The sequence below is a fragment of the Barbatula barbatula genome (assembly GCF_947034865.1).
Source record: "Barbatula barbatula genome assembly, chromosome: 3".
Classification (NCBI taxonomy): Eukaryota; Metazoa; Chordata; class Actinopteri; order Cypriniformes; family Nemacheilidae; genus Barbatula; species Barbatula barbatula.
In genome coordinates, this window is record NC_136764.1 from 17,463,489 (window position 1) to 17,483,883 (window position 20,395).

Consider the following 20,395-nt stretch of genomic DNA (forward strand, 5'->3'; position numbering starts at 1 on the left):
GTATAAAGCACTTCGCAAGATGCAAACACTGGTTTACATCTGCGTTTTTGCCCAATAATTTTGCTCCATAAATAAATCAAAGTTAACAGCGTGTTGTCCAGTTTTTACCTCAAAATTTGAAACTATATTGCTAGCCAAGATAAATGGTTTAAACACAACACCGGACATAAGCTTATAACCCCCACTACATAATTGACTAACACACATAAATAGAAGATAGAGGTGTGTGCCAAGAGTTGTTTGTCTATTCTGATTGACAGGTACCTAAACTTTGGTTAAAAATGTGATTATATCAGCGGTATTCCCTCAAGAGACTAAAAAACCCATATCAGTTGACCACTAGTTAGGTCAGGGCTCTGTGCAGAGCTCTTTCACTGCCATTCAATAAAACCATCTGGCAAAAAGTTGGAAGTCTATTTATGTCCACAAGGACAAATCACAATTATTGTCAACATATGTACATTTATACGCTATAGCTACACTAACTTTTTTCACTCCAGAATATAATATATTTTACCCAATCAAAGTTTACACATGGTGATGGTTGGGAATGTAGCTAGTCTTCTCTATCAGATTTGGATTCTCCTGTCAAACCAAGATCCATTTGTCAGGCTGCCAGATGGTGAAGAGCGATTAATCAAAGAGCGCATTTTCACTGCTCCTGAGTCTGGACGGTTACATTGCGCACAGTGATCTTAAATTTGTATGCAGTTGCATGGCCATGGAAACCAAAATTCAGCAACCAATAAACAGTTTTTTTGTTTCCAACTCCAAAGGGAGCACTGCAAACAAAGATAAATGATACGTCTGCAAAATTCACCTGAGCGTCAGCCGGCTGTCTAATGCTTAGTGGATGATCTGTTGTTGTCTGGCTACAAACAGGACATGTAAGAAGAAGCCTATGACGAAACCAAAGCAATTGTATTTGTGAACACTTCAAAGCCTATGACCTCTTATCCAGAAATAATGTGAAATGCATCACATCAAAGCCCTCCACTCGAACATAAAACAAAAGCCAACTGTTGCACTCATCCAGACAGTACAAATAGATGCAGAGTTGGTTTCCATTCTTGAATATTACAGCAGGTTCAGCATTTGCGTGCCGGTCTGCAGGCTTTTAGCCGAGTCTTACCTGCAGGGCTCTGATAAATGATGTTTGTATGTGTGAGCGAGACAGTCGGTGGAAGATGTCTGGATATGCTCCATTAGACAGCCAGAGGCCCCAACACAAACACTGATCAGAACTGACACAAGAACTTTGACAACAACTAACCATCCAAGTGAGATCAAAGCCTGGCCACGTCCAGCTCATAAGAGCATCAAGGCGCCTTTGATAGGCCCCTTTTTAATGAAAGAATTAATGATGGGTTTTAAGAAATCGCTTTGACACTTTTCTCAGTTAAAAACAAGATTTTGTTACCACAGAAAAGTGGCATTATCAAAGGGACAAGGTTTGGCCTGCATGAGCCAATTAAGACCTGGTGATGGATGTTGTAACTGCATCATTTGGTGGCAAAAAGCATCTTTTTATGGTCATTCAAAAGTTGCATTGCTTTGTGATGAATGACTTTTGTTGCTTGTTTTCAAAATTTTATTATATTAAAACAGATGTTTTATTGCAAGGGCTGTAGACAAAACAGACATTTGGGTGTATAATTTGGCAAAACGAATCTGTCACACTAAGGGTGATTGGGGTTCCAACATAAGCTTAGACGGCCCCCTTGAAATGAATGGGAGTGCTCATGTTAAGCTTTTCATGAGCAGCCCAACAAAAAACAAGCCTGACTCAGACAAGACGACTCTTGTTAATTATTAAGCAAGAACTTGACATTCTGTAATGCGTATTTCCATACAGGCATGTTGAGGGGGAAGGACGCAGTCATACCAATACAACAACACAGAATAAATAACACCATTGTTTATTAAACGTCCCACTAAACTCCCTCACAAATGTGTCTTCCTCAGTTCATTGTCACACCAGCCTGCACGAGTAACATATTATCCTGGGTTTTCTCAATGTAAATGCACACGTGTGGGTTCAGTGAATGTAATGTACATGAGTGTTTGCCCGTTATATGCGTTTGAGGGAGTCGAGGAGCCAAGCTGGAATGGATGAGGATTAGACACCTCAATTAGAGCATCAGCAGCAGAAAGCGTTAGTGATAGCAGAGTCTTGTTCACATTTACATACTCCTGTCCAATTCAGCGCTGGCTGTTTATATAAATAACCAAGCAGCTCTAAAGGGAATTATAACGCCTCCGAGCAGGGGCGGCGCTTGGGGTGTGCAAAGGGGGCTGAAGCACCGAAAGATTTCAGTAAAGTTTTCATTTCAGCCCTGAATGTTTTATAACCATGGGTGTACGAATCACTTATGGGCCGTTTACATTTTGTGTCTTTTGTGAATCTATCCAGCTTCTGTGGCGTAGTAAGACAAGTCCAATATGAGTGCAAGAATCGCCCATTTGCCAAACTAAATTTACATTACATATGAAAACATAAAGGTATTTATTTTCAACAACATGAAGAAAATACTTGAAAATGGCTAACAGATGTTTAATAATGGTGAGGTTAAGGGTAGTAGAGAGGTCTTTATTCCCAATTAGAGGTCCCGATTAGATGTCATCGATTTAATAATTTTAACAAATATAATCATTTACACTCTTATTATTATTGTATACATTATCTATAATGTACAACATTATTTGTTTAACTTGCTGTGTCCAAACGGAATGAATTAGAATTTTTATGGACTCTTTTATGGACATTTATGGATGAGTCAATCCAAGTCGTGATTCGCAGAACAGAGCAAGGCGAGAATTTGTTTTTAAAAAGCATATACATTCAATTTTGAGTAAATTATCATGAAAATGTATGTTGAAAGTGAACAAGTCCTTTAAGAATCGGCAAAAAACACATCTCTTCCATCAGTACCTGACCGATTAGTTCTGACTTATATTTCTTTTCTACTCTTTCTATCCTTAATAAAAACATAGCTTTGTATACTGTGGTCGGCTATATGAGACCAGTTTTAATGCACTTATGCTTTTTGTTGTTCTTATGTTGTTCCAATTGCTTCTATTGTTGACATCTACTTTGTAAGTCATTTTGGATAAAAGCGTCTGCTAAATGACTGAATGTAAATGAGCTTATCAATATCAATCTTATTGAGGTGGCCAAACAAAGAATTCTCAAGGTGGGGTTTGCTATGGACAGAAGCTGAGGTCCAGGTCCAGTGTGTAATTTTTGGGATGATCTATTGATAGAAATGCAATATAATATGCATAGCTATGACTTCAGAGGTATAAAGAGCTTACACAATGAAGTGCTATGTTTTAATTACCTTAGAATGAGCTATTTCTATCTACATTCACTGCGTGTCCCCTTGCATAATTCGGCATGTAACCGTTTAAGCATATAAATGTTAGGGTCATTCACATGTTGCATGTAAAAACATGTGCAAAACACTGGCTGCATCACTTTTTCCCTCTTACGTTTTGTCACCTGTGCCTCACTTTTTTAACCTGTATGTGCACTGGAAGCTTCTGTCACTTAGACAAATCCCTTGTGTGTCCAAGCCCACTTGGCAATAAAGCTCTTTCTGATTCTGATTTCTTTTTTAAAGTTATATTTGAGGTGTTTTGCCTTTATTTGATAGGATAATGGAGACCAGGTAGGAAAGCTTTGGTTAGAGACAGGGGAGTGGGACCGGCAAAAGACGTTTGAGACGGGAATCCAACTTGGATCGGGCCGCAAGTGCATTGACTCTATATGTCGGCGCACCAACCTAAGCAAAATCTATGAACTTTAAAGTTTTAAAGTCATTGTTCTTGTTTCAAACTTGTAGGTTAACCAAACTTTCTTCAAAATATCTTCTTTTGTGTTTGAAATGACAAGAGGACGAGTAAATGATGGCAGGGAATTCTGTATTTATATCCTTATAATGTTTTTGTCTTTTAACATCTAAACAACTGTTTTGTGTGCAGTTGTAATTAAATAAAATATTGTATGTATCATTCAAGCTGAAAACTGGTTAAAAACCAGTGATAAAAAATAAGTGTTTACAACTCTACATATCTTACCACAATTTGCAACAGTGAGCTTATTACAATGATTTACACATCAAGCTGTCAAGTACATTCATGGGAATTGTCAATTTGATATCATTTGACTTCATACCATGTAAATATAAGTACGTAAATAACCTGCAATGACATTTCAAAAAGTGTCCCAAAAAATGTTTGTGTTTATAATTTGTACCAAGTATATATTTATGTATATATAAATACACAAACATACATGTATGCTTAGGACATATGTGTATATATATATATATATATATATATTTATACATCATTGATATGATATTTAAATATAAAAAGAGGTATATATATTTATGTAAAAATTTGTTATATTTATACACACATATATGTATATATACATATAAATATACACCCCATACACACACAGCAGATGATGACAGTGTTTTGAGTTTCTTCTCTTTAAGTTGAAGCTATGTTAGCTACTTGAGACAAGCGCAACGAAGCAGTGTGGTCATGAGGAAGAAGGTTGTTTGTTTCACTGCTACGACAAACATACACTTTATAAACTTTTACGACTTCTCATTCACAGTTTATGAGCACAGTTGGTTTCTGTCACCCGAAAGGCTGAAATCCAATGATACAGTATCTAATGCAAATTTAATGTAAAAGCCTCTTTCCACAGAACCAATGAGGCTTTACACTATGAATATGGATGCGACTCAGTTTGTCACAGTGTTGAGAAATGCTACGTGTGATAAACAAATGCTTCTTCTTGCAATGTGCCAGGAAAGCTCCACATTAACAGATTTTCAAACATGAAATAGATATCTTGAGGAACAAAATCTTCACAACATTAAATACTTGTTATAGATTCCTCTTCATTTATTTGTTATAGTTAGAATAAGATGAATGATTATTGATTCATCTCTGAAGTTGGAAGACATGTCAAAGGAATTATTTAACCAAAAATAAAAATTGAATGTCATTATTTACCCAGCCTTATGTTGTTTACAACCTGTATGCTGTTATTTTTTCCATATTACTTGAGCTACATTCTGCTGAAGTTATCCCATAGCTTTGTGTTTAAGACATTATATACTGATAATCTTGATTAAATCAGCAAATCAAACATGAGAACGGGATCAGTCCAATTTGTAAACAAATTTCTCAGTATGATTTTGAACTAGATTTAGAGGTTTATTGAAAATAAGGTTTGCATATGGCGTGTTTTTTATTTAACGTTTTTGTTTTTCTTATTTGGAGATATGGTTATTGTGACCTGTTGTTATTATGAAAGTGTAATCCCATCGTAAAATCCCATCACAGAAAAAACTAACAGCATATACGTACGTTCGTAACAAAACTAGTTATTTATAACAGAAGTTTTATTTTGGAGTGAAATATTCCTCTAAAAACCACCAAAGTTAAAGTGCTGACACACACACCCACACAGAGAGAATCGTGGCTTACCTCAGCCATCTTTGCCAGCTCCGTCCAATCAGCTTTGTTGTAACCGCACATAATACTGGCAATGACGATCTAGAACAAAAGAGAGAAACAAAAAGAGAGGTAAGATTTGAGGATAAAGAACAAGACCTCAGCGGGATAGAAAATGACTGATGAAATGTGATTTCACCTGATGCGCTTGCACAAAATCCGGCACTTTTTAATCTGTATTTATTTATTTATTTATTAACAGCCTAGCACTCAATGGGACGCTGGAAAAGCTATTACCCGCCTTAAACTGTGCTGCTTTATAATTCAGTGCATTTGTAGACGCACAGTGGCATGCACGTATTATTAAAACAATAAAAACATCACGCTGACGGCATTATTCAGCTCCTTTGTGGCAGGGCAGGATTTAGCTGTATTACTCGCTCTGTATGCGGAGACACTGTAATCGCGCCATAAAGCGGAGAGATATATGCCGCGTGTCTTCCCCTTGCAGAGCGGTTTTAAGGGAAACAAATCGGCACGGATGGCGCACAGAGGAACGCTTGGTGGTTGGCGGGCAAAGCATGTGTTGAAGTTTATGAGTCCATCCATTCTCAAGCTCGCAGGAGCCTGGGAGACCTGTAGCACCCCTCCCGCCCCCATCTCCTCTTACCCCAGGGAGCTCCGCTAAACCTCACATATTGATTTGCCAAGGCACATGAACGCAGAGTCAAGGTTTTAGTGTCAGTAGAATGGGCGTAAAAAGGGTTTACGTTTTAACATGTATATCTATAATATAATATAAAGGCTCGTCTTTTTCTTGTGTTGCTTTACGCAGAACCTCAAGCTTGAAAATAAAATACATTTGCTGAATGTTCCCGGAGGGCACCGCTCCATCACAAAAAAGAGAAAGAGCGAGAGAGGGAAAGAGAAAGAGGCTAAGTCTCTACGAAGCATAGGAATCACCCTGTTATCGCTTTAATAACACTGTGCTGAGGTAACTGAGCCCGTACACCAACACTGGCAACACTGCCCCTCTAGGGATCCCCATCCCCGTAGAAACTGTCAATCATCCACTGATACAAGGAAATTAAAAAAAGAGATGAGGGTGGGGTTGTGGCGAACGTAGCATCTTCTTTTTCCACACATCATGTCTATTATTCAGTTTCAGGCGTTCAGCTAACCTCTCGCGAGCCCCCCGCGCTCACAAACGTGTCTGTGGGGATGAAATGTGTGAGCATGGTGTAATTTGACATCATTGCGGTGGGTTTGTTATTCATTATGCTTCTCTGAGTATTCATTTCATCCAGCACTGTGTGACCATCACCCTTGACCACGAAGCAGTCACACGGTGTGATGAGCTCGCCCTGATACACACTTCAGTGTTCCCTGGAGTGTGTTCAGCGCAGGAGGCACTGCCCCGCACAGAGCACGACAAGCTTATGCGGAGCGCTGGAGGAAAATGGAATTGTAAATAGTAAATGGAGATAATGGCTTCTCTGAATAGCTGTGACCTCCCCAAAATCGATGAGCATTATCAATGAGTCTTACCAAACTATTCAGCATGTATATTACATTTATCCCACTGGACACGGAGGAGAAAGACACAGGGGATGATTTTTCCTAAATCTAGTGGACTGAATCCAAAAACAGCAGCATTTTAAGGTGTCAAGGGTGTGGTCCTGATGATATGAGGGCTGTTAAAATTACTTTATTTTGACCAAAATCTGAGGCAGCACAGAGCATTTCCCATGCAGAGAAGGCAATCCCATAAGGCACTGCATTGAGCTCTGTTAAAATTAAAATCCATAATGGTGGGTGAGGCGAGGTGAGAGACAAGAATAAACATTGCTGCTTTCCTTCTGAAACCTGATCTCCTCATTTCGTGATTTTAATTTTTGCCTTAAATCATTATTAGTCACCATTTATGTTTGACACTGGGTTTCGCAAATATCTAACCAATAAAAAGTATACAAAATTGCTTGTAAACTTTGACATCACAGTATTTAATCATTTAAAAAGTACAGTATTTTTTTCCATTTTCTGAAAAACAGTCAATTTGGACATCAAGGGTTTCGGAAGGAAAGCAACGATATACAGGCACTCAAACATTTTTTTCAGAATTTACTATTTATATTTATGCGTTATAGTCTGTGAACTACAAACAATATATCTATTTCCAGAAAGTGAAAATATGATAAACAAGTCCAAATAACAGAAAAGATGCTCTGTATTTTTTCAGACCAAAGAAAACAAGTTCATATTCACTTTTAAGCAATACAACAGTATTATTTGTACATGTATTTAGGAAAAGTTAAAAATGTATTTCTTCTGATAAGGCCAGTCTAGACGAATAAAAAAGGAATCCAGACAGCCACACATCTGTGCAAAGAGATTCCAGAGGTTAGCGGTAAAATTACGTTGTGCTTCATAATTACACCCTGTTATCCAAAATTAATCTCACCCTTGAGTGAAGCAGGCAGTCAACAAAATTTGAGGAAGTTATTTTGTGCTCAAACGGGCTGTCTCATTGCAAGTGATTAGAGAGAAAGGAGATGGCTGATTGCGATGAATAGAACACTACAAAAAGCTTTTGTCATCTGCCCGCGGAGTGACTACAAGGAAGCCACAGAAAAGAATGAAGACCTCTGAAAATCTTCTATTAGAGAGATTCTATTACGCAATTACACGTGAAGCAGTTAACATGCACAGAGCAACTGGAATTACCGACGGACAGAAAACGAGGGAAAAAAATGGCACCTCTATTATAGAGAATTATGGCTGTTGATAAAACACTGACAGGCTTTCCCATCCACAACAAAAGTGAGAAACAAAATTAATGAATCACATTACGAGAAAACTTCAGCACGGACAAGAGAAAGAGAGACACGATATGTTGTACGATTATCTGAAAGTGAACTTACATTTTTGGGAAAGTCAGCTTTGAGTTCAGAAACGCTCTTGCACCAGTAGGCGGCTGTTTTCTCGCTAATGAGCTCAATGTTGAGGAAAGAGCCCTGGCCAGGGCCGAAAACGTGACCTGAGGTGGTCCCACGCACGATTCGCGGAGACACGTTGGTCACCAAATCCTGCAGGAAAAAAGAAATGTTGTCACTTGTATCCAAAGCCCACATTTAACTAAGCACAGACCAGTTTCATTGGTTGCATTGAAAACCTTGCGAAAGTAGTGTTCTCATATTATAAGATCTCCAAATGTTTCTATATCTTCATGATACAACTATCAATCAAATAATTCTCACTGTTTTTTACAATTAAGAGAAAACTATGATAAATGATTTGATAAGACCATGGCTCATTAGCAAGAGCAATTAGGATTCATTTGCATGTGTTAAACAGGAGCCACATCATTTTAAACAATTAAGATAACTGAGTACACCCAGTTCCCTTTGTGGGCTTTCTTTTTCAAACAAACAAAGAAAGAAAACACACTGGTTGTTCTTACAATACAAAAATAAATAAATCTGGCAAAAAACATAGTTACTTCAGTTTTACTGAATTAAAGGTCCAGTGTAATATTTTGGAGGATCTATTGACAGAAATGCAATATAATACATTTACAGTTACTCATTTGGCAGACACTTTTATCCAAAGCGACTTACAAGTAGTTTTTTACAGTGACACATTACTGCAGAGCAATCAGGGGTAAGGTGCCTTGCTCAAGGGCACTTCAGTCATGACCCGCTGGCACTGAGATTTGAACCAGCAACTTTCTGATCACAAGCCCAATGCTCTAACCCCCAGGCCTTAGAATGAGATATTTCTAGCTACATACACTGCGGGTCCCCTTACATGTAATTCGCCATGTTCTGTCGTAGTGTTTTGAATGGGAGGGGTGAGTGAGCAGTTGGTTGCAATGCGCAACCTTGCCGCTCGATTTCACTGACTGGACCTTTAGAAAGCAAATCTGCTGAGAGCTTACGACCCTTCTAAAAAATATCATAGGAATTCTGATGGATTCAATAACATTTTTAACAGCTTTTATTAAAATACCATTATGAACCATTAGCTGTTCGCCATTAAAACCATTACAAAATTCCTTTGTGTAATGCGTGTTTTGGTCCATATTCCAGTAGAATTCAATGATGTTCGATAGGTTCTCATCAGCCACATAACATTCCGCCAAGATGACAACACCATTTGAGAACTACTTAATTAACATGTGCAGCAATATTGTGACTATTTACAGCAACCAGAATAATGACTTAAAGTCCAATTTAAATCATTTCAACATTTATCATGTCATTTCAACCTGCATGATTTTCATTCTTCTGCAGAACACAGAAGATATTTTAAAGAATGTTGTTTACGATACATTGAGTGTGTTTACATGCACAAAATAAATGGATATCTATAAAAAAATCAGCTTAAAAAGAAACGTGTTTTCACGTGTTCACATACATAGTAATGAACCGGCTACGCTCACGCGCAGCGACGTCATCGTCGATAGTCTGTTCAGTAATTAATAATGCAGCGGGATGAAAGGTCAGCAGCTGTATTTTTATATCTCTTCATATTGTCCGCAGAACCAACATGTGTAAGAATAGATCTTCATTTTGACGTTTCTAAATCAACTGCTTGATTCGAGAGTGGATTTTTATGCATTCTTTTACTATTACTTCCGTTTGGGACTTTTATTATTGCTCTGTCAGACATGCGCACATAAACAAAACTGAGAGACAACCGGTAAATGCGTTTACATTCATTGCGAAATTAGAGTAATGGCCAAAAAACGACCTCTGCCGAGCAGGTTTTTCTTACGCCGTTTATGAGCTTTCCCGTTAACAGCTTATTAAGCATAATCGGAGTAAGACTGTGCATGTAAACTCCCTGGACTTTCTCAAAATATCTTCTTTTGTGTTCCACTAAAGCAAGAGTCATATACAGGTTTTGAATAACATGATGGTGAATAAATGATGACAGAATTTAAATTTTTAGGGGAACTATTTAATCGCAGTAACATGTTTACATGACATGACCAAACCTCTTCACTCCCGTGATTAATCGGTTTATTTCCGATAATGCACATAAAAAATGATAGACTCATTTACAGAAGGTGTGTTATTAGCCACTCCTTTAAAATTTTGAAATGCCAAATCTTTCCACAGATGCATTTCATAGTTATTCAGTGCCGTGATAAAGAAATATGATAAAAATGTCTTTGCAAAGGTTGTCTACGCTGTCATCGCATGCAAACGTAGACACTGTTTATAGTTTCCAGTTAAACCAATACAACTGCCATCATAACCATCAAATCTGTTAGAAATTCGGTGATGATATATATTGGTTTTTAAGAAAGGGAATGTAAGCGCATGGTGGTACATATCACTTTGATATCAAAATTATGAAGTCAGACACTTATGTCTGGTGCATTGTCTACAGGTCTTTCAGACGTGTCCAACAAAATACCAGTAAAGGCCTACCTACGTACATGCGTATCTACCTACAAGTGTGCTTTAAAATGGTAATACGTGTGAAGGATCTAGCTGTAAGTAAATAATCCCTGCTTCTCTCACGCCATTAGCATATGTTAACCTGTCAAACATTAGCCTAGGTTGAATTCACAAACTTCTTTAGTCATAGAAGCGGTCAGTGTTGTCCGCAAACTGAAGGGGTTATCACACCATTGCAGCACAGTAATCCTGCTTTTTGAGCCTAAAAAGAAAAACATACACTATGATAAGGGAGCGATCAAATGTCCGTACTGGAACATCTGAGGAAGCTCTCTGGTAGGCTGGCCTGGAGGCATATTCAGGGTAATTACTGACAGAGGAGCCCATCACCCTGCAACCCCCCTCAAGCCACGCCCCCTTCCTCACTGTCATTCTCTTCAAAGAAAATCTCTGGTTAAATATTTGCCTCCCTGCCGCTTCAACAGTAGACAACGCCCAGGCTATTTTTTTAAGCTGATACAGGAAATCATTTGGCCACAATAATCTCTGACTATAGCCATCATTATGTTGACATACACTTAGCTGTGAGAGAGAGCCGAGAAACACTCCTGCAGCTACATTTTTCACTCAGCCTGAACATTTTCCTGTGTCCTTGAGTTAAAGCTGGCATGTGCCTCAGATTAAGTTGAATGGAGATTGCAAAACAAATTACACCTCAAACAATCATTGGCTGGGGGTTATGTAAGCAAATTCCTGGAAGTACAATGTTGGAGAGCAGGGCTGCTGACTACAGATTAGATATGCTGCAAAAATAAACCTATTTAATTCAGGATGTGACGTGGTAAACAGGTAAATGGCCTCGATGGTAATGACGACCTATAAATTGCACTTCCATCTACTTGCATAGATACTATAGCTCCACACAAAATATTTTAAAATTAAACTTCTGTGCGGAGACTTTCAGAAATCCATTAAGGCAGTCTAGATGTTCCAGGACTTCTCAAAAACTTAAAAAGTCATCTGACTACTAAGCTTGTTTTGTGCTTTTGATTTATTTTCACAATTAAACATGCATTTAAACCTTTCCCTTCTTTTATTTCATGTTCGAAATCGTGGTGCTTATTTTCATCAAGTAATAAGTCAGGGCATCAATTGCTGAAGCCGAATGGAGCTCTCTTAATTTGGCGGTCTCATAAAGGTGACTGAAGGTGATTCACGTCTTATAAAAATAACTTAAAATTAAAAGTTTGGTTTCAAACTCCCACACTTGTACAATATATACACTGATTAAGTCAACACAAAGCTTTTTCTTCTGTCATGAAACTCAAACTTCCCACACACGACACCTGGCATTTGGAACACATAAACCTGCTTAGAGATGTTAGCATGTAGAAGTTTAACTAGCGGACCAGTCACGTAACATTTCTCTCATTATTTGGAAACGACTTTTAACCCGTATGTTCTGTTTTAATCATTTTAATAGTTGAAAAGAAATACATTAACATAAAAGTATGCGGATTATATCTAACATGCTTATTAGACCCCATACCAACTAAATTATTAAAAGAGTTACTACCTGTTGCAATTGAGCCCATTTGTAGACAATAACATACTTTTAGATCGCTTACACAATTATACCGGTATTCATGGACATGCACTACAATGGTTCAGATCTTACTTACCAGACAGACATCAATTTGTCTATTTAAATGGGGAATCATCAAATCTAACGCAAGTAAATTATGGATTACCTCAAGGATCGGTTTTAGGACCCTTGCTATTCTCCATATACATGCTGCCCCTTGGAAACATTATTAGAAAACATGGAATTTGCTTCCACTGTTATGCAGATGATACTCGACTATATACGTATCTCATCAAGACCAGATGATTCCTTCCAGCAATCCAAATTGGCAGAGTGTATCGAAGATATAAAACATTGGGTGACTTGTAATTTCCATCTTTTAAATTCTAATAAACCAGAAACATTACTTATCAAATCAAAGACACGTAAGCAGAATATTTAATATTCTTAAAAATGAAGAATTAAGGATAATAACCTGCAAATTGAAGTTAAAATACAGTTAAAGACCTAGGTGTTATATTAGACAGCAACCTGTCATTTGGAAATCACATCTAAAATGTCACAAAAACAGCCTTCTTCCACATTAGAAATGTTGCCAAATTACGAAATATTCTATGTGTTGCTGAAGCAGAGAAGCTCTCTATTCATGCACTTGTGACCTCAACACTTGACTACTGTAATGCACTACTTAGTGGTTGTCCTGCATCATCAATAAACAAACTACAGTTAGTTCAGAATGCAGCAGCTTATAAAGCCTTAAACTGTTTAGCCCCTACCTACATAACAGAGCTCCTATCACATTACAACCCATCTTGACTCTAAGATCTCAAAACTCCAGACTTTTGATAACACCTAGAATAACTTATTCCACCAAAGGGCTCTGGTGCCTTCCCGATACTATTCGAGGGTCAGACACACTCCGCAATTTAAATGTAGATTAAAGAAACTTTTCATTAAGCATTCACTTAATGCATAATTTGCCAAATGATTTACTAGAATAATCTTGCCTATAAACACCATGCACTGTGCTTGACCTTTTTGTGTTTTTCTTATTTTCTCCTGTAAAAGCTGCTGTGGAACAATTCACATTTTGAAATAAAAAAAATTGAATTTAAATTAAATTGAATGATATAAAATAATTATGTAGGATGTGTATCCTTGCTTTTGTCTTGAAAAAAAAAGACAGAAAGAAAGAAAACAGAAACAAGAAGGTCAGATGAAGATTATTTTAAACCTTCTGAATGCTGTTCTAGCAGAGAGTCAGAGCTAAGGGTTGGCTATACTACAGCATGCCCAGGGCAATAATGAATTAAGAGCCATATTCAAGGACACAACAGCAATACATGGAAGAGGATGGCGCCTATTGTAATACATGCACCGAGATTTGAAACAACAGACCCTCTGGGTGCATTCACCCCTCACAAGGCTTTTGTTTGCCATAAAAGTTTCTCTTTACGTGAAAAGATCACAACCTAGTGTGAAGGACTATTTCTTTACATGCTTTGGTCTTTGTAGATATGGACAGACAAAGAGGTGACCAGACATCGATCAAGAAATGATGGATTCACACATAATTGGGTCAGTCATGTCACAACTACACGTGCCAGCAACCGTATTTGGTAAGGATCCAGTATATAACTAAAAAACTAATTCTTATTAGGTATTAATTTCTATATCTATCTGAAATCTATCAAAAATAAACCCACTGATCACAAAAATCTCTACAGGAAAGAAAGAGTTCAGTTGATTATTTGATCGCGATTTTCACACCCTTGTTGTTCCAAACATGCATGTCTTTCTTTTTCTCTGTGGAACACAAAATTAGCCTGTGCTGTTTGCTTCTTTCTTTGAAATTATAATTAAGCTTCAAGGTTTTAAAAGACACAAAAGCTTTATGTAAAACATGTCAAAATTCAATAGCGTCAACATACTGTGGTCACAACTGGATCACTGTTTGAATCGCATTGTTCGAACTGAAGAATCAGATTGGAAATCAATCTTTCACACTTTCCAGATTCCTTCAGACGCCCAAATCTTTAAGTAACAATTGCTTTCAGAAGACAGAACCTTGCAGTTGTATAGACCATTTTTACAATGGTTGGATGTTTTCTGTGTAGTTTTTTTAAACTTCAATTCCCATCCTTTGTAACTGAATAAAGACAGAGTGTAGTCTTTAAATCTTGTTTTGTTTTCTATGGATAGAAGCATTTAAGTCGTTTCGGTTTGGAAAAACATAAGTATAATTTAATTACAACATAATTTTGATATATGGATTCATATTTCCATCACCCTCATTTTACAGTAAATGAAAAGACATTTAACCAGATCTATAAGCCCACACAAAGAAACCCTCACAGCCAGCCTAACAAAAAAAGATGGTGTACTAAACTATACGACCATAACACCAACCTCAAATGGCCAAAAGACAGTCAGTGTGTTTGTTTGTTTGTGTTTCTAGTAACATATGACAATAATTTCAATTCAATATTTATGCATAATTCTTCACTTATGCTTTTAATATGAAGTTATAGAATTGGAAAAAAGCTGGTCTATGGCGGTATGTTGACCACAATACAATATTTTTACAAAGCATCATATCTTTTTAACACATCACATGTAAAAAACATAAATGCAAGATTCTACAGAATACAGATGTAACTTTGTCACCCCTGCCATCTCTTTGTCAATACTTGTTAATAATTTACAGGGAAAATATTAATGTATGAAGTAAATGTTGTGGTAAAAAACATCTCGGTTACGTATGTAACCTCCGTTCCCTGATGGAGGGAACGAGACGTTGTGTCGAACCGACAGATGGGGTTTGACCTGTCATCTTCTGACTATTTTGAAAAGGCCAATGAAATTGGCGAATTAAATTTGCATGCCGGACTCCGCCCCCGGATATCCGGGGATAAAAGGGAGATGGCGTCACTAACAGGACAAAATCCTCGCTAGCGCATGCGTTTAAAGTGATGTCGGAGGCGGGCCGCAAGAAAGATTGTGTACTTTCTTGAGAAATGCAACAATTGTATGAACAAATTAAGAAAGCGATACAGTTGTTAAAGGAAAAGCAACCACAGAAGCAGCTTGGAGACGTTAAGCAGGAGAACAAGTGGGTATACGCTAATATAGATCTTTAGAAGTCGTTACGCAAACAGCGTTGTGGAAAAAGTAAGCATACAGCGTATGCGTGCTTATGGCCCAGACTACACTACTGCTCACAGCATAGTACAGTTAATAACTGCAGAGTGACTAAACATGCTAAGACGTGAATAATTCATCTGATTCATTCATATTCATAGAAACAACTACGAATGTAAAGCCATCCGAGACACCCTTTCTCTCCCTCTTTTTACCTACTTCTCTCTCTCTAGAGCCATGTACTCAAGGTACCCGAATCAGTGCGGGAAAGTTCCGCCCACACCGTGTCTCCCTGCAGAGATACGTGCACATAACAAATTGGCATTAATTGCAGGACGGCAGCCGTCTGTCCCCAGCCGTCATTGATTTCCTGCCTGCACTGGCTGGTGCAAATGGGCGTGAGGGACTGAGTGGGCTGCCTGTTTTCTAAGGGTCTTAGCTAGAGAACGAGTACAGAAATTGTACCTAGCCCTACCACGAAAACCAAACTTCAACAAAGATTTGGTTGAACAAACCATGACCTCTCAGAAGGGTTAGAACCTGTCAAAGTTTTTCTGCATCTTGATATAGTATAAAAACAAGACGTTATTATGTAAGGTCTTTTTATACACATCTGAAGACATAGTTATGTATATTATATTGCATTTATGTCAAAAGATCCCCCAAACAATTACAAATTGGACTTTTAAAGTGGAATTTTGATGAGAGATTTATTGTTTTCGTTACAATGGATCCTGCTTGTCCCTATTGACCCCTACAGTCTTTCACACCTTTTACCCCAGTATACACGCTCTCGCTATTCCATACAGGGCCATGGGAGTAGAGAAGATAAATATATATATATATATATAAACAAAAGCACTGATAAGGGGAGTTAACCCAAAAATATAAATTGTATTCATCATCATGCGGTTCAAAACCTGTGTAACATATAAGATGATATTTAGAAAAACGGGTCCAATGTTGTTTGGTTCCCAACATTCCTCAAAATATGTTTCCTGCAGAAGAAAGAAAGTCAAACATGTTTCCAGTGACATAAAGATAAGTAAATAAATTAAAGAATTTCCATTTTCGGGTGAACTATCCCCTTAAATACCTAGACAATGGATTTGATAAAATCAAAATTGACAAAATTAGAACATACTTTCTAAGTACAAGAATTCAATTGCAGTCTATGGATTAGAAGGCATAGTCTATACGAAAAACTTAATTAAACTTCTTAAATTAGAAGCTTGTCAGACGAGCGCTTCTTGTATTGAATGACACTTTTTATGAGACCTTACACGAAAAAAGTATTTACCAATCAGAAACAAATCTGTCAGTCGAACTTAAACAGCTCCGTGAACAAACAAGGAGGGACACAGTACGCCCACACCCGCTATTATTAACGCTTATCTAATTGGATGAAGCGCTAGCAATTACAGGCCAATTAGGAGATGTGGAACTTATCTACTCCGCCATCCCAGTTTTGTAGTGCAGATATTAAGTCTCATTGCCTGGAGTGGTGTTTTTTAAAGCTTAGGTGTGATAAGCTCCTGTCTGAGCTATGGCAATGATTGAATATGTTTTAAACAGCAGGGGATGGGCTTATTTCTCATGCAGGAAGCGAGCGAGTTCTGTCTCCGTGCACCACTCCAGATCCATAACCGACTGGCTAAATCAGTAGAGGAGAAAGTAGGGATAGCTGGGGAGCTTTGTCAGGAGCCGCCCAGACAATGTTATGATGAATGTGTCAAGCGCAAAGGAAATGTATTTGCCGTGCATGGAAATCTGCCTCACCTCCTTTCTCGATAACTTTAAAATTCATCATGACTCTGCAGGGGCATAATGAACTCAGCCGGCATTAACATCGTCTCCAACCAACGGATCCAACGGCTCAGGTTATGCTCGTGTGAGCTCAAGAACACGAGTAATAGGCAATCAACCTCGCATAAAAGAACAATAGCAGCCATCAGTCATTCTCATGTACAATTAGCGCAGCTCTGACTGAGTGATGGCCCCTCAGCCCTACGGCGCTCTGTCAGACAGACGTGCCACTTCCCGACTGCCTACCTACATATCGGCAACGTTGTGCGAAGTCTCTCACACGGATATGTCTATAAAGGCTAATTGGGCACGACAGTTCTTATCCATCGGCAATCCCAGAATCCATCAGATCTACAGGTGGAATGAAGGAATTGAAGAAATTGTATTCTGCATCTGCATTGTTTCATACAGATCCTTTTACAATTAAATATTTACCCCACTGTGTTTCACATGTAAACCTTTTAACAGTCCAATGGTCTGTGTAGGTATCTGAGGATCCCCAGATTCTAAGATCTTCGTTTATGCGGAACAAGAGAGAAGTGCCATTAAAAAAAACTGACTTGGAACGGGCCCCCGTTAACACAGGCTATGCAGTGTCAATTCCCAGGGGACTCGCGTTTTGAGACAGAAGGGGAAAATAAAACATTTACATATGCAATGCATCTCATTAATTATAATTAATGAAAGTGCTGCCTGCTTGCACGACGCAGCCATTAACGCTAGGTAAATTAGTTATTCCGCGCACATATCAACCAGCGACTATTTTCATATCCAGCGCCATAATCGCAGGGCTTTCTGAACGCTATTTACGCTGCACGGCCTCAGCGGAGGCCCCATCTTAGCTCGGCTCAGCGCTGGAGAACAGGATATTAAAAAGAAGTCCCATATGTTCTAATGACAGCCCTGCATGGAGACACAGAGAACATGTTGACACTAAGGGGTTTTCTTCATCCTGCCTGAGAAAGAGAACGGGAGAGAGGGAGGTGCCGGTGCATCATTCCAGCACACGGAGAGCAATATGAGCTCTATTTATTGAAACATGGCCTCATCTCTCTGCAGCAGTGCAAGATACTGATAATTATTAACTCTTGTGTTTAGACTCGCTGTTGCCATGGCTTAAGTGTGCAGTGAAGTGAATTAGAATAAGTGACTCTGAGACCAGGTCAGAATGCAAAACTTTTTTCAGATTGAAAAAGATTTCAGATTTGCAAATCCAAAAATTAGGGCAATATAGCCCGTGTATATGAATTGCCCTGTTTGTTAGTTTTTACAGTTATATATTTTTATATTTTAAAATTCCATTAACATTGCTTTATAAGAATGACCTAACTCTTTCTATAATACCATGCACTGTATTGTATTTTATTATACCCTATTCTGTGTTTTTCCTGTTTTGTTTGATTTGTTCTTCCTGGAAAGCTGCTTTGAAACAATGCAACATTGTAAAAAGCGCTATAATTAAAATTGAATTAATATTCTTTCGCTGTTAAATTATTTAAAGTGATAACTATTTACTCTCCCTTTATGGCTTTCTTTCTCCTGCAGAGCACAGAAGATATTTTCAGGAAAGTTGGTAACCGAACAGCTTTGGCATCCATTCACTTCTTTTGTATGAACACAATGCAAGTAAATGGGTATCAGGTAACAAGATTCTTAAAACTTTCCATTCATACAGGTTTTAAATGACAAGACGGTGAGTAGTGGCAGACTGGCCATCTGGAGAACCGGGAGTTACTGCTCAATGTGGGCCACTGTTAAGATATAAAGAAATAATATTATTTTCTTTTGCCTACTTGTTATAGTTATGACTTCTGTGCCCTAGCCTAGCAGCAGTAATAGTGCTCATCAATGTCAAAAGGTTGACCAATCAAACAGAGTTTACAGAATTCTAGCCTATCAAATTACAGAGGCTTAAGCCAGAAAACTGAAGACATCCGTTTCAGCCAATTAAAGGAGAGAGAACTTCGCCAGGCGGGTGCTAACAGAAACCATGCACGAATAGTTTTAATGATGACTGAAATGTGGGAAGGCAAACATAAAAAGCCAACTGTTAAACAATAAAGTTGGTAAAATGTAAGATTTTAGAGATGCAAACTACATAACTTTTTTAAATGAAAACTTAGGCGGTTTGTCACACAATGTAAGATGTGAAACATGCATTCGACTTAACATGCCTAAAAACATAACCGATAATGTTAGCAATCAAGTAGTCTAGCGTAGCCAGACCATCTGAATGCTGCTTTCCTTGGCCAAGGCCCACCAAGAGGCCATATGACTGACAGGTAAAGCAACCAATCACACTTTGTGCCGTGTCATTAGAAGCGTGGAAATGTCCCTGCATTAACAGACCGGTGTACATTCACAAATGTGTCAAATGTTAACAGCAACAAAATGATTATAAGTTTATGAAGTGAACCTTGCATACTTTTAAGAATCAAGCATTTAGTCGATCATGATGAATTCTGCAACCGTTGTAAACACGACAGCTTATTTCTTAGATCACAAGGCTTTCATTGTCATTGAAGAATTCAATAGACTGCAGAACTTGCATTAGAATGCAACTGAAGACTGCATTTTTGGTCAAATCTTTATTGAATGTATAGTTTTATAAAGCTTATTGAAGCTACTAAGTTTTTAAGCCCAAAGAGTGAATGTTTTCTCTCCGCTCTTATCGTTTTATAATCCTAAATGCTCACTTTTGTTTTGACTTGTATGTTGATTTTGGACTTTATATCTGATGTAAAACAATAGTTTTTAGAAAAGCTAAGTCACAATGTTTTTGGCATCATTTTTCTCTAGGGCATTATTCATAAGTTTTCATATTCACTTTTTAGTCCATGCCTTTTTGCGTGAACTATCCCTTTAATGCCATATTTGTAAATCTGTAATGTGAATACTGTTGAATGTTTAGCTAAAATAAAACGGCAATTTCTGGGTTTTGAAAGACCGAAATATGCACTAAAAGTTAAAGAAAAAC

General features: G+C 37.9%; 1 protein-coding gene across 1 annotated transcript in view; it reads right to left on the reverse strand.

The window, feature by feature from the left end:
* The window catches only part of dpydb (dihydropyrimidine dehydrogenase b), a 101,067-nt gene that overhangs the window by 37,531 nt on the left and 43,141 nt on the right, over window positions 1-20,395 (reverse strand). Inside the window, exons 14-15 of the mRNA XM_079451670.1 lie at window positions 8,400-8,564; window positions 5,512-5,580 (exon numbers count right to left, since the gene is read on the reverse strand). Of these exons, the coding sequence (XP_079307796.1) occupies window positions 5,512-5,580; window positions 8,400-8,564 (234 nt within the window). The remainder of the gene's footprint in view (window positions 1-5,511; window positions 5,581-8,399; window positions 8,565-20,395) is intronic.